The 15,000-nt window shown below is 41.6% G+C and overlaps 1 protein-coding gene and 1 long non-coding RNA gene across 2 annotated transcripts in view; one reads left to right on the top strand and one right to left on the bottom strand.

Annotated features, from left to right (window-relative positions):
- LOC127923404 (putative uncharacterized protein DDB_G0290521) overlaps positions 1 to 1,302 on the top strand; it is an 11,675-nt gene extending 10,373 nt beyond the window's left edge. Inside the window, exon 7 of the mRNA XM_052507443.1 lies at positions 1,214 to 1,302. Coding sequence (XP_052363403.1) covers positions 1,214 to 1,302 — 89 coding nt within the window. The remainder of the gene's footprint in view (positions 1 to 1,213) is intronic.
- Positions 1,303 to 8,589: 7,287 nt separating this feature from the next.
- LOC127923403 (uncharacterized) lies at positions 8,590 to 10,176 on the bottom strand. Its single transcript, XR_008114277.1, has 2 exons — positions 9,762 to 10,176; positions 8,590 to 8,795 (listed from the first exon to the last, which is right to left on the bottom strand). It is a non-coding gene; the product is annotated as an uncharacterized LOC127923403 (long non-coding RNA).
- Between the last annotated feature and the right edge of the window lie 4,824 nt (positions 10,177 to 15,000).

Raw genomic sequence — 15,000 nt, 5'->3', positions numbered from 1 at the left:
GGCTTTACCACCACCATAGAGAATGATAGAGGCTTTACCACCACCATAGAGAATGATAGAGGCTTTACCACCACCATAGAGAATGATAGAGGCAATATGGTGGAAGCTTTACCACTACCATAGAGAATGATAGAGGCTTTACCAGTACCATAGAGAATGATAGAGGCTTTACCACCACCATAGAGAATGATAGAGGCTTTACCAGTACCATAGAGAATGATAGAGGCAATATGGTGGAAGCTTTACCACCACCATAGAGAATGATAGAGGCAATATGGTGGAAGCTTTAGCACTACCATAGAGAATGATAGAGGCTTTACCAGTACCATAGAGAATGATAGAGGCTTTACCAGTACCATAGAGAATGATAGAGGCTTTACCAGTACCATAGAGAATGATAGAGGCTTTACCAGTACCATAGAGAATGATAGAGGCTTTACCAGTACCATAGAGAATGATAGAGGCAATATGGTGGAAGCTTTACCACTACCATAGAGAATGATAGAGGCTTTACCAGTACCATAGAGAATGATAGAGGCTTTACCACCACCATAGAGCATGATAGAGGCAATATGGTGGAAGCTTTACCACCACCATAGAGAATGATAGAGGCAATATGGTGGAAGCTTTACCAGTACCATAGAGAATGATAGAGGCAATATGGTGGAAGCTTTACCACTACCATAGAGAATGATAGAGGCAATATGGTGGAAGCTTTACCACTACCATAGAGAATGATAGAGGCAATATGGTGGAAGCTTTACCAGTACCATAGAGCATGATAGAGGCAATATGGTGGAAGCTTTACCACTACCATAGAGAATGATAGAGGCAATATGGTGGAAGCTTTACCACTACCATAGAGAATGATAGAGGCAATATGGTGGAAGCTTTACCAGTACCATAGAGAATGATAGAGGCAATATGGTGGAAGCTTTACCACTACCATAGAGAATGATAGAGGCAATATGGTGGAAGCTTTACCACCACCATAGAGAATGATAGAGGCAATATGGTGGAAGCTGTACCAGTACCATAGAGCATGATAGAGGCAATATGGTGGAAGCTTTACCAGTACCATAGAGCATGATAGAGGCAATATGGTGGAAGCTTTACCACTACCATAGAGAATGATAGAGGCAATATGGTGGAAGCTTTACCACCACCATAGAGAATGATAGAGGCCTCTAGTGGCCAAACGGTTGTGTTATAGCACGGGGCAGCACCATTGAGGACTTCCACCATTTCAATGTAGTCAACTGGCTGGGACTTCCAACTTCATTGGCTGATCCCTACTGGTGACCCTGTTGGGAGTCATGTGCAGCCAAGGGTCATCAGGAGGTATCAGCCAATCGTGATCGGCACTACCCATGATGTCACAGACGCCGTAGTGGGACGGATACAATGATACGGCCTCTTTCCATCTCTATGACCCCCCACTACACACAGATACAATGATACGGCCTCTTTCCATCACTATGACCCCCCCACTACACACAGATACAATGATACGGCCTCTTTCCATCTCTATGACCCCCCACTACACACAGATACAATGATACGGCCTCTTTCCATCTCTATGACCCCCCACTACACACAGATACAATGATACGGCCTCTTTCCATCTCTATGACCGCTGAATTGAATTGACCGCTGTGGTGACAGCTCTCTATCCAATAGCATAGATGGACCTGCCCAGCAGACAGACTTTGTGTTCTTAAGACAACACGTCGCAATTTTTGTTACGAAATACCGCACCAAACACCTTCACGTAAAATTGCACAACTAAAACATCCCCAGCAAAAATGTACAAAATACAGATTTGTTTGAGTTGTCTTCAATTAATTCGGAGGATTTGAAACAGGCTTCCGTGTGTACAGTATCTCATCTCAATCGGTCAGGAAACACCTCCAAGACTGAATCTCGTTTTTCAAACGAGCAACAGGGGAAAAAAAGACACGTGCCATTCGGCGTGTTCAATATTTAAACTCTGAAATGACGTTGCTACGAGCAGGACCGCAGCGGAGACGAGCGAGATGGAAGCCTTCTCTCTCAGACAATCACACAGAGCAACGGTCTCGGTCTCTCCACGGTTACAACGTGGGAGCAGAACAGCAGAGAAGTGGAGCCTCGCGCTTCAACGCTTTTAGCTGATGCGGAAATGGACCCACTATGCAGTTTACTTTGTGAATCTTCGCCACATCGCTGAGTCTACCTTTAACATCGTTGCAGTTAATATTGACTAATATTCAGAGGTTCTGTCCCAAATGGCACAGAACAGTCTGGTCTATAGTAGTATACTATATAGGGAACCTCTTACCTAGACATAAGAGTCTGGTCTATAGTAGTACACTATATAGGGAACCTCTTACCTAGACAGAACAGAGTCTGGTCTATAGTAGTGCACTATATAGGGAACCTCTTACCTAGACAGAACAGAGTCTGGTCTATAGTAGTGCACTATAAAAGGGATCTGGTCTATAGTAGTGCACTATAAAGGGATCTGGTCTATAGTAGTGCACTATAAAGGGATCTGGTCTATAGTAGTGCACTATAAAGGGATCTGAGTGCACTATAAAGGGATCTGGTCTATAGTAGTGCACTATAAAGGGATCTGGTCTATAGTAGTGCACTATAAAGGGATCTGGTCTATAGTAGTGCACTATAAAGGGATCTGGTCTATAGTAGTGCACTATAAAGGGATCTGGTCTATAGTAGTGCACTATAAAGGGATCTGGTCTATAGTAGTGCACTATAAAGGGATCTGGTCTATAGTAGTGCAGGGATCTGGTCTATAGTAGTGCACTATAAAGGGATCTGGTCTATAGTAGTGCACTATAAAGGGATCTGGTCTATAGTAGTGCACTATAAAGGGATCTGGTCTATAGTAGTGCACTATAAAGGGATCTGGTCTATAGTAGTGCACTATAAAGGGATCTGGTCTATAGTAGTGCACTATAAAGGGATCTGGTCTATAGTAGTGCACTATAAAGGGATCTGGTCTATAGTAGTGCACTATAAAGGGATCTGGTCTATAGTAGTGCACTATAAAGGGATCTGGTCTATAGTAGTGCACTATAAAGGGATCTGGTCTATAGTAGTGCACTATAAAGGGATCTGGTCTATAGTAGTGCACTATAAAGGGATCTGGTCTATAGTAGTGCACTATAAAGGGATCTGGTCTATAGTAGTGCACTATAAAGGGATCTGGTCTATAGTAGTGCACTATAAAGGGATCTGGTCTATAGTAGTGCACTATAAAGGGATCTGGTCTATAGTAGTGCACTATAAAGGGATCTGGTCTATAGTAGTGCACTATAAAGGGATCTGGTCTATAGTAGTGCACTATAAAGGGATCTGGTCTATAGTAGTGCACTATAAAGGGATCTGGTCTATAGTAGTGCACTATAAAGGGATCTGGTCTATAGTAGTGCACTATAAAGGGATCTGGTCTATAGTAGTGCACTATAAAGGGATCTGGTCTATAGTAGTGCACTATAAAGGATCTGGTCTATAGTAGTGCACTATAAAGGGATCTGGTCTATAGTAGTGCACTATAAAGGGATCTGGTCTATAGTAGTGCACTATAAAGGGATCTGGTCTATAGTAGTGCACTATAAAGGGATCTGGTCTATAGTAGTGCACTATAAAGGGATCTGGTCTATAGTAGTGCACTATAAAGGGATCTGGTCTATAGTAGTGCACTATAAAGGGATCTGGTCTATAGTAGTGCACTATAAAGGGATCTGGTCTATAGTAGTGCACTATAAAGGGATCTGGTCTATAGTAGTGCACTATAAAGGGATCTGGTCTATAGTAGTGCACTATAAAGGGATCTGGTCTATAGTAGTGCACTATAAAGGGATCTGGTCTATAGTAGTGCACTATAAAGGGATCTGGTCTATAGTAGTGCACTATAAAGGGATCTGGTCTATAGTAGTGCACTATAAAGGGATCTGGTCTATAGTAGTGCACTATAAAGGGATCTGGTCTATAGTAGTGCACTATAAAGGGATCTGGTCTATAGTAGTGCACTATAAAGGGATCTGGTCTATAGTAGTGCACTATAAAGGGATCTGGTCTATAGTAGTGCACTATAAAGGGATCTGGTCTATAGTAGTGCACTATAAAGGGATCTGGTCTATAGTAGTGCACTATAAAGGGATCTGGTCTATAGTAGTACACTATAAAGGGATCTGGTCTATAGTAGTGCACTATAAAGGGATCTGGTCTATAGTAGTGCACTATAAAGGGATCTGGTCTATAGTAGTGCACTATAAAGGGATCTGGTCTATAGTAGTGCACTATAAAGGGATCTGGTCTATAGTAGTGCACTATAAAGGGATCTGGTCTATAGTAGTGCACTATAAAGGGATCTGGTCTATAGTAGTGCACTATAAAGGGATCTGGTCTATAGTAGTGCACTATAAAGGGATCTGGTCTATAGTAGTGCACTATAAAGGGATCTGGTCTATAGTAGTGCACTATAAAGGGATCTGGTCTATAGTAGTAAAGGGATCTGGTCTATAAAGGGATCTGGTCTATAGTAGTGCACTATAAAGGGATCTGGTCTATAGTAGTGCACTATAAAGGGATCTGGTCTATAGTAGTGCACTATAAAGGGATCTGGTCTATAGTAGTGCACTATAAAGGGATCTGGTCTATAGTAGTGCACTATAAAGGGATCTGGTCTATAGTAGTGCACTATAAAGGGATCTGGTCTATAGTAGTGCACTATAAAGGGATCTGGTCTATAGTAGTGCACTATAAAGGGATCTGGTCTATAGTAGTGCACTATAAAGGGATCTGGTCTATAGTAGTGCACTATAAAGGGATCTGGTCTATAGTAGTGCACTATAAAGGGATCTGGTCTATAGTAGTGCACTATAAAGGGATCTGGTCTATAGTAGTGCACTATAAAGGGATCTGGTCTATAGTAGTGCACTATAAAGGGATCTGGTCTATAGTAGTGCACTATAAAGGGATCTGGTCTATAGTAGTGCACTATAAAGGGATCTGGTCTATAGTAGTGCACTATAAAGGGATCTGGTCTATAGTAGTGCACTATAAAGGGATCTGGTCTATAGTAGTGCACTATAAAGGGATCTGGTCTATAGTAGTGCACTATAAAGGGATCTGGTCTATAGTAGTGCACTATAAAGGGATCTGGTCTATAGTAGTGCACTATAAAGGGATCTGGTCTATAGTAGTGCACTATAAAGGGATCTGGTCTATAGTAGTGCACTATAAAGGGATCTGGTCTATAGTAGTGCACTATATAGGGATCTGGTCTATAGTAGTGCACTATAAAGGGATCTGGTCTATAGTAGTGCACTATAAAGGGATCTGGTCTATAGTAGTGCACTATAAAGGGATCTGGTCTATAGTAGTGCACTATAAAGGGATCTGGTCTATAGTAGTGCACTATAAAGGGATCTGGTCTATAGTAGTGCACTATATAGGGATCTGGTCTATAGTAGTGCACTATAAAGGGATCTGGTCTATAGTAGTGCACTATAAAGGGATCTGGTCTATAGTAGTGCACTATAAAGGGATCTGGTCTATAGTAGTGCACTATAAAGGGATCTGGTCTATAGTAGTGCACTATAAAGGGATCTGGTCTATAGTAGTGCACTATAAAGGGATCTGGTCTATAGTAGTGCACTATAAAGGGATCTGGTCTATAGTAGTGCACTATAAAGGGATCTGGTCTATAGTAGTGCACTATAAAGGGATCTGGTCTATAGTAGTGCACTATAAAGGGATCTGGTCTATAGTAGTGCACTATAAAGGGATCTGGTCTATAGTAGTGCACTATAAAGGGATCTGGTCTATAGTAGTGCACTATAAAGGGATCTGGTCTATAGTAGTGCACTATAAAGGGATCTGGTCTATAGTAGTGCACTATAAAGGGATCTGGTCTATAGTAGTGCACTATAAAGGGATCTGGTCTATAGTAGTGCACTATAAAGGGATCTGGTCTATAGTAGTGCACTATAAAGGGATCTGGTCTATAGTAGTGCACTATAAAGGGATCTGGTCTATAGTAGTGCACTATAAAGGGATCTGGTCTATAGTAGTGCACTATAAAGGGATCTGGTCTATAGTAGTGCACTATAAAGGGATCTGGTCTATAGTAGTGCACTATAAAGGGATCTGGTCTAGTAGTAGGGATCTGGTCACTATAAAGGGATCTGGTCTATAGTAGTGCACTATATAGGGATCTGGTCTATAGTAGTGCACTATAAAGGGATCTGGTCTATAGTAGTGCACTATAAAGGGATCTGGTCTATAGTAGTGCACTATAAAGGGATCTGGTCCATAGTAGTGCACTATAAAGGGATCTGGTCTATAGTAGTGCACTATAAAGGGATCTGGTCTATAGTAGTGCACTATAAAGGGATCTGGTCTATAGTAGTGCACTATAAAGGGATCTGGTCTATAGTAGTGCACTATAAAGGGATCTGGTCTATAGTAGTGCACTATAAAGGGATCTGGTCTATAGTAGTGCACTATAAAGGGATCTGGTCTATAGTAGTGCACTATAAAGGGATCTGGTCTATAGTAGTGCACTATAAAGGGATCTGGTCTATAGTAGTGCACTATAAAGGGATCTGGTCTATAGTAGTGCACTATAAAGGGATCTGGTCTATAGTAGTGCACTATAAAGTGATCTGGTCTATAGTAGTGCACTATAAAGGGATCTGGTCTATAGTAGTGCACTATAAAGGGATCTGGTCTATAGTAGTGCACTATAAAGGGATCTGGTCTATAGTAGTGCTCTATAAAGGGATCTGGTCTATAGTAGTGCACTATAAAGGGATCTGGTCTATAGTAGTGCACTATAAAGTGATCTGGTCTATAGTAGTGCACTATAAAGGGATCTGGTCTATAGTAGTGCACTATAAAGGGATCTGGTCTATAGTAGTGCACTATAAAGGGATCTGGTCTATAGTAGTGCACTATAAAGGGATCTGGTCTATAGTAGTGCACTATAAAGGGATCTGGTCTATAGTAGTGCACTATAAAGGGATCTGGTCTATAGTAGTGCACTATAAAGGGATCTGGTCTATAGTAGTGCACTATAAAGGGATCTGGTCTATAGTAGTGCACTATAAAGGGATCTGGTCTATAGTAGTGCACTATAAAGGGATCTGGTCTATAGTAGTGCACTATAAAGGGATCTGGTCTATAGTAGTGCACTATAAAGGGATCTGGTCTATAGTAGTGCACTATAAAGGATCTGGTCTATAGTAGTGCACTATAAAGGGATCTGGTCTATAGTAGTGCACTATAAAGGGATCTGGTCTATAGTAGTGCACTATATAGGGATCTGGTCTATAGTAGTGCACTATAAAGGGATCTGGTCTATAGTAGTGCACTATAAAGGGATCTGGTCTATAGAAGTGCACTATAAAGGGATCTGGTCTATAGTAGTGCACTATAAAGGGATCTGGTCTATAGTAGTGCACTATATAGGGATCTGGTCTATAGTAGTGCACTATAAAGGGATCTGGTCTATAGTAGTGCACTATAAAGGGATCTGGTCTATAGAAGTGCACTATAAAGGGATCTGGTCTATAGTAAGTGCACTATAAAGGGATCTGGTCTATAGTAGTGCACTATAAAGGGATCTGGTCTATAGTAGTGCACTATAAAGGGATCTGGTCTATAGTAGTGCACTATAAAGGGATCTGGTCTATAGAAGTGCACTATATAGGGATCTGGTCTATAGTAGTGCACTATATAGGGATCTGGTCTATAGTAGTGCACTATAAAGGGATCTGGTCTATAGAAGTGCACTATAAAGGGATCTGGTCTATAGTAGTGCACTATAAAGGGATCTGGTCTATAGTAGTGCACTATAAAGGGATCTGGTCTATAGAAGTGCACTATAAAGGGATCTGGTCTATAGTAGTGCACTATAAAGGGATCTGGTCTATAGTAGTGCACTATAAAGGGATCTGGTCTATAGTAGTGCACTATAAAGGGATCTGGTCTATAGTAGTACACTATAAAGGGATCTGGTCTATAGTAGTGCACTATAAAGGGATCTGGTCTATAGTAGTGCACTATAAAGGGATCTGGTCTATAGTAGTGCACTATAAAGGGATCTGGTCTATAGTAGTGCACTATAAAGGGATCTGGTCTATAGTAGTACACTATAAAGGGATCTGGTCTATAGTAGTGCACTATAAAGGGATCTGGTCCATAGTAGTGCACTATAAAGGATCTGGTCTATAGTAGTGCACTATAAAGGGATCTGGTCTATAGTAGTGCACTATAAAGGGATCTGGTCTATAGTAGTGCACTATAAAGGGATCTGGTCTATAGTAGTGCACTATAAAGGGATCTGGTCTATAGTAGTGCACTATAAAGGGATCTGGTCTATAGTAGTGCACTATAAAGGGATCTGGTCTATAGTAGTGCACTATAAAGGGATCTGGTCTATAGTAGTGCACTATAAAGGGATCTGCTCTATAGTAGTGCACTATAAAGGGATCTGGTCTATAGTAGTGCACTATAAAGGGAATAAGGTGCCGTGTGGGACACTTCCAGATAATAATGCCAGTTAGAGATGGAGACAAATTAAACTAATATAAATATTTGTTTTTATTTCCAAACAATATCAAAACATTTCATCACTAGAACATCATCAATGTCTTCCGCAAAAAACCCTGATCCAATGATCAACAAACTCAAGCCTTGTTAATACATAGGTGTGTGTGTGTGTGTGGTGTCCTCAGTCTTCTACTGGTAGTACAGCTCCAGGTTCTGCCCATCATGGATCTCATCTGCAGACAGGTGAGTTAAGGAGGAGAACAGTGGTGGTGATGATCAATAGTCCCACATAAACACCATCCATATGCCAGATGTACCGTGTGTGTGTGTTTATGTGTGTGTCAAATGTCTCGAGTTGCACAACCAAATCATTTCCCCGAGTTTCCCTCAATATAATGAACTAAACCAGGAAACTCCTCACTTTCAAGGCAATACTTCACCAACAGCATTTCTCAATAACAAAAATGTTGCTTACATGTAGAAACCCACTCTGACAATAACCATCAGATAAAGTGAGGAGGAGGAGGAGACATTCAAATGTTGCTGTATGTTTCTCTCTCTCTCCTTACTATATCTAACAGTAGCAAAATCTGGAAGGAAAGCAGACATGTTGGCTCACAGTATCACCCAGTTTACAGATTCCTCCCTGGTCAGAGTGAAACTGCTGTTCTAAGGGCTCAATAGTGTTCTATTTCCTCTTGGTTAAACAGCTGTTTTAGCATTCTCCGTCATGAATGTTGTTCTGGAGGCAGCTATACAGTGGTCCCTAGCTGGCACAGTCACAAAGTCATCCAATCTCATCTTAAATTTAACCACACTGTTGAACCTAATGCCTAACACACTGTTGAACCTAATGCCTAACCCTAATTTAACCACACTGTTGAACCTAATGCCTAACCCTAATTTAACCACACTGTTGAACCTAATGCCTAACACTAATTTAAAACACACTGTTGAACCTAATGCCTAACACTAATTTAAAACACACTGTTGAACCTAATGCCTAACCCTAATTTAAAACACCAAAAAGCACATTATTGTAAAAATGCATGAAAACAATATAGCCCCGTTTGACTTTGCCGCTGCTCTGTCTAAGGGGAAATGGCCCAGTTGTGCCTCCAGGACGAGACTCACGACAATAAAACGCCATCCGGTGGTCAAACAGTGAAACTGCACTTCCGAGGGCTCAAAAAGGATACAGTCTCCCAGAGACACGTGGTCCTTGAATATGGTGTACCTGAGAGGAGAAAACAGGAAGTCAGTCACAGAGGAAGAACACGGCCTCGACCAGATTCCTTCCGGAACGTTTCAGATAGAAATGACATGATTCCTCATTCTACATGTCACAGAGGAAGAACACGGCCTCGACCAGCTTCCTTCCGGAACGTTTCAGATAGAAATGACATGATTCCTCATTCTACATGTCACAGAGGCTTGTAGGTTCTACATTTCTACCTTAATATTCTAACACGTTACCCTGGATACAAACGTAGACGACACAGAGACCAGTCTGAATAATACAGGAGGAAGAGAAGGAGAAGTGACTCGTCATTGGTTCCAAATATGCCACAACTGACAAGTTTCTGAGTGACGCAGCGATCTAAATCAAAGTTTGTCACGTTTGTCACGTTTGCAGGCTCTAATACAACAGTGACATACTTAGTTACAGGCTCTAACCAACAGTGACATACTTAGTTACAGGCTCTAACCAACAGTGACATACTTAGTTACAGGCTCTAACCAACAGTGACATACTTAGTTACAGGCTCTAACCAACAGTGACATACTTAGTTACAGGCTCTAACCAACAGTGACATACTTAGTTACAGGCTCTAACCAACAGTGACATACTTAGTTACAGGCTCTAACCAACAGTGACATACTTAGTTACAGGCTCTAACCAACAGTGACATACTTAGTTACAGGCTCTAACCAACAGTGACATACTTAGTTACAGGCTCTAACCAACAGTGACATACTTAGTTACAGGCTCTAACCAACAGTGACATACTTAGTTACAGGCTCTAACCAACAGTGACATACTTAGTTACAGGCTCTAACCAACAGTGACATACTTAGTTACAGGCTCTAACCAACAGTGACATACTTAGTTACAGGCTCTAACCAACAGTGACATACTTAGTTACAGGCTCTAACCAACAGTGACATACTTAGTTACAGGCTCTAACCAACAGTGACATACTTAGTTACAGGCTCTAACCAACAGTGACATACTTAGTTACAGGCTCTAACCAACAGTGACATACTTAGTTACAGGCTCTAACCAACAGTGACATACTTAGTTACAGGCTCTAACCAACAGTGACATACTTAGTTACAGGCTCTAACCAACAGTGACATACTTAGTTACAGGCTCTAACCAACAGTGACATACTTAGTTACAGGCTCTAACCAACAGTGACATACTTAGTTACAGGCTCTAACCAACAGTGACATACTTAGTTACAGGCTCTAACCAACAGTGACATACTTAGTTACAGGCTCTAACCAACAGTGACATACTTAGTTACAGGCTCTAACCAACAGTGACATACTTAGTTACAGGCTCTAACCAACAGTGACATACTTAGTTACAGGCTCTAACCAACAGTGACATACTTAGTTACAGGCTCTAACCAACAGTGACATACTTAGTTACAGGCTCTAACCAACAGTGACATACTTAGTTACAGGCTCTAACCAACAGTGACATACTTAGTTACAGGCTCTAACCAACAGTGACATACTTAGTTACAGGCTCTAACCAACAGTGACATACTTAGTTACAGGCTCTAACCAACAGTGACATACTTAGTTACAGGCTCTAACCAACAGTGACATACTTAGTTACAGGCTCTAACCAACAGTGACATACTTAGTTACAGGCTCTAACCAACAGTGACATACTTAGTTACAGGCTCTAACCAACAGTGACATACTTAGTTACAGGCTCTAACCAACAGTGACATACTTAGTTACAGGCTCTAACCAACAGTGACATACTTAGTTACAGGCTCTAACCAACAGTGACATACTTAGTTACAGGCTCTAACCAACAGTGACATACTTAGTTACAGGCTCTAACCAACAGTGACATACTTAGTTACAGGCTCTAACCAACAGTGACATACTTAGTTACAGGCTCTAACCAACAGTGACATACTTAGTTACAGGCTCTAACCAACAGTGACATACTTAGTTACAGGCTCTAACCAACAGTGACATACTTAGTTACAGGCTCTAACCAACAGTGACATACTTAGTTACAGGCTCTAACCAACAGTGACATACTTAGTTACAGGCTCTAACCAACAGTGACATACTTAGTTACAGGCTCTAACCAACAGTGACATACTTAGTTACAGGCTCTAACCAACAGTGACATACTTAGTTACAGGCTCTAACCAACAGTGACATACTTAGTTACAGGCTCTAACCAACAGTGACATACTTAGTTACAGGCTCTAACCAACAGTGACATACTTAGTTACAGGCTCTAACCAACAGTGACATACTTAGTTACAGGCTCTAACCAACAGTGACATACTTAGTTACAGGCTCTAACCAACAGTGACATACTTAGTTACAGGCTCTAACCAACAGTGACATACTTAGTTACAGGCTCTAACCAACAGTGACATACTTAGTTACAGGCTCTAACCAACAGTGACATACTTAGTTACAGGCTCTAACCAACAGTGACATACTTAGTTACAGGCTCTAACCAACAGTGACATACTTAGTTACAGGCTCTAACCAACAGTGACATACTTAGTTACAGGCTCTAACCAACAGTGACATACTTAGTTACAGGCTCTAACCAACAGTGACATACTTAGTTACAGGCTCTAACCAACAGTGACATACTTAGTTACAGGCTCTAACCAACAGTGACATACTTAGTTACAGGCTCTAACCAACAGTGACATACTTAGTTACAGGCTCTAACCAACAGTGACATACTTAGTTACAGGCTCTAACCAACAGTGACATACTTAGTTACAGGCTCTAACCAACAGTGACATACTTAGTTACAGGCTCTAACCAACAGTGACATACTTAGTTACAGGCTCTAACCAACAGTGACATACTTAGTTACAGGCTCTAACCAACAGTGACATACTTAGTTACAGGCTCTAACCAACAGTGACATACTTAGTTACAGGCTCTAACCAACAGTGACATACTTAGTTACAGGCTCTAACCAACAGTGACATACTTAGTTACAGGCTCTAACCAACAGTGACATACTTAGTTACAGGCTCTAACCAACAGTGACATACTTAGTTACAGGCTCTAACCAACAGTGACATACTTAGTTACAGGCTCTAACCAACAGTGACATACTTAGTTACAGGCTCTAACCAACAGTGACATACTTAGTTACAGGCTCTAACCAACAGTGACATACTTAGTTACAGGCTCTAACCAACAGTGACATACTTAGTTACAGGCTCTAACCAACAGTGACATACTTAGTTACAGGCTCTAACCAACAGTGACATACTTAGTTACAGGCTCTAACCAACAGTGACATACTTAGTTACAGGCTCTAACCAACAGTGACATACTTAGTTACAGGCTCTAACCAACAGTGACATACTTAGTTACAGGCTCTAACCAACAGTGACATACTTAGTTACAGGCTCTAACCAACAGTGACATACTTACTTGGCTGCTGCCAACACGCTGACTCAACTCCAGCCACTTTAATAAATGGGAATTAATGTAAAATATATCACTAGCCACTTTAAACAATGCTATTTAATATAATGTTTACATACCCTACATTACTCATCTCATATGTATATACTGTACTCGATACCATCTACTGCATCTTGCCTATGCCGTTCTGTACCATCACTCATTCATATATCATTATGTACATATTATTTATCCCCTTACACTTGTGTCTATAAGGTAGTAGTTGTGGAATTGTTAGGTTAGATTATTCGTTGGTTATTACTGCATTGTCGGAACTAGAAGCACCAGCATTTCGCTACACTCGCATTAACATCTGCTAACCATGTGTATGTGACAAATACATTTGATTTGACTTACAGGCTCTGACCAACAGTGCAATTTTTAAGTCAAAAAAATAATAAAAGGTATTAGGTGAACAATAGATGAGTAAAGAAATAAGACACTGCATCTCAGTGCTAGAGGCGTCACTACAGACCCTGGTTCGATTCCAGGCCTCTACACCTGCATTGCCTGCAGTATGGGGTTTTAGGCTGGGTTTCTGTACAGCACGTTGAGATATCAGCTGATGTAAGAAGGGCATTATAAATACATTTGATTTGAATCACACCTGGCCGTGACGGAGTCACATAGGGTGACGCACTACTGGCCCAGCGCCGTCCGGGTTTGGCCGCAGAAGGCCGTCATTGGAGATAATAATAATTTGTTCTTAACTGACTTGTATAGTTACATTTAAAAAATAATTAATAAAAGTCCGTAGGCTAGGGAAGTGACTCGTCACTGGTCCGTAGGCTAGGGAAGTGACTCGTCACTGGTCCGTAGGCTAGGGAAGTGACTCGTCACTGGTCCGTAGGCTAGGAAGTGACTCGTCACTGGTCCGTAGGCTAGGAAGTGACTCGTCACTGGTCCGTAGGCTAGGAAGTGACTCGTCACTGGTCCGTAGGCTAGGGAAGTGACTCGTCACTGGTCCGTAGACTGGGAAGTGACCGTAGGCCGTAGACTAGGGAAGTGACTCGTCACTGGTCCGTAGTCTAGGGAAGTGACTCGTCACTGGTCCGTAGGCTAGGAAGTGACTCGTCACTGGTCCGTAGGTTAGGGAAGTGACTCGTCACTGGTTCGTAGGCTAGGGGAAGTGACTCCAGTGGTCCGTAGGCTAGGGAAGTGACTCGTCACTGGTTCGTAGGCTAGGGAAGTGACTCGTCACTGGTCCGTAGGCTAGGGAAGTGACTCGTCACCGTAGGCTAACTTCACTGGTCCGTAGGCTTGACTCGTCACTGGTCCGTATTGACTCTCACTGGTCCGTAGACTAGGGACTTAATTTCTTGTCACCATTTCGAGTACGATCTTGTCCCACCGTGTGCCTGTCTGGGCAGCGATGAGCTTCTTCAGGTCTCCTATAGTGTCTTCTGAGCTGGAAAGGGTTAAGGCTGTACACAGATGACTGCTATAACGACATGTTGGTATAGTGTGTCTATGCCTGCAACCTCTGAAGGTTTAGCATCTACAGACATCTATATAACCCTAACCCTCGAAAAAGGTCTGTAGTAATTTAACCTTTCGTTTTTTAAGAATTATTTCTTGCTGATATGAAAGATACATTCCTTGTTTCCAAAACCATATCGCAACGACGCGTTTTAACGTTCAGAACGAGCATCTGGGATAAGAAAAAAGTATGTGGACACCTGCTCGTCGAACATCTCATTCCAAAATCATGGTCATTAATATGGAGTTGTTCCC

The sequence above is a fragment of the Oncorhynchus keta genome, unplaced genomic scaffold, assembly GCF_023373465.1.
Source record: "Oncorhynchus keta strain PuntledgeMale-10-30-2019 unplaced genomic scaffold, Oket_V2 Un_contig_29589_pilon_pilon, whole genome shotgun sequence".
NCBI classification, from domain to species: Eukaryota; Metazoa; Chordata; class Actinopteri; order Salmoniformes; family Salmonidae; genus Oncorhynchus; species Oncorhynchus keta.
The sequence above is the reverse complement of the archived record's forward strand: the minus strand, read 5'-3'. Positions and strand labels throughout refer to the sequence as shown.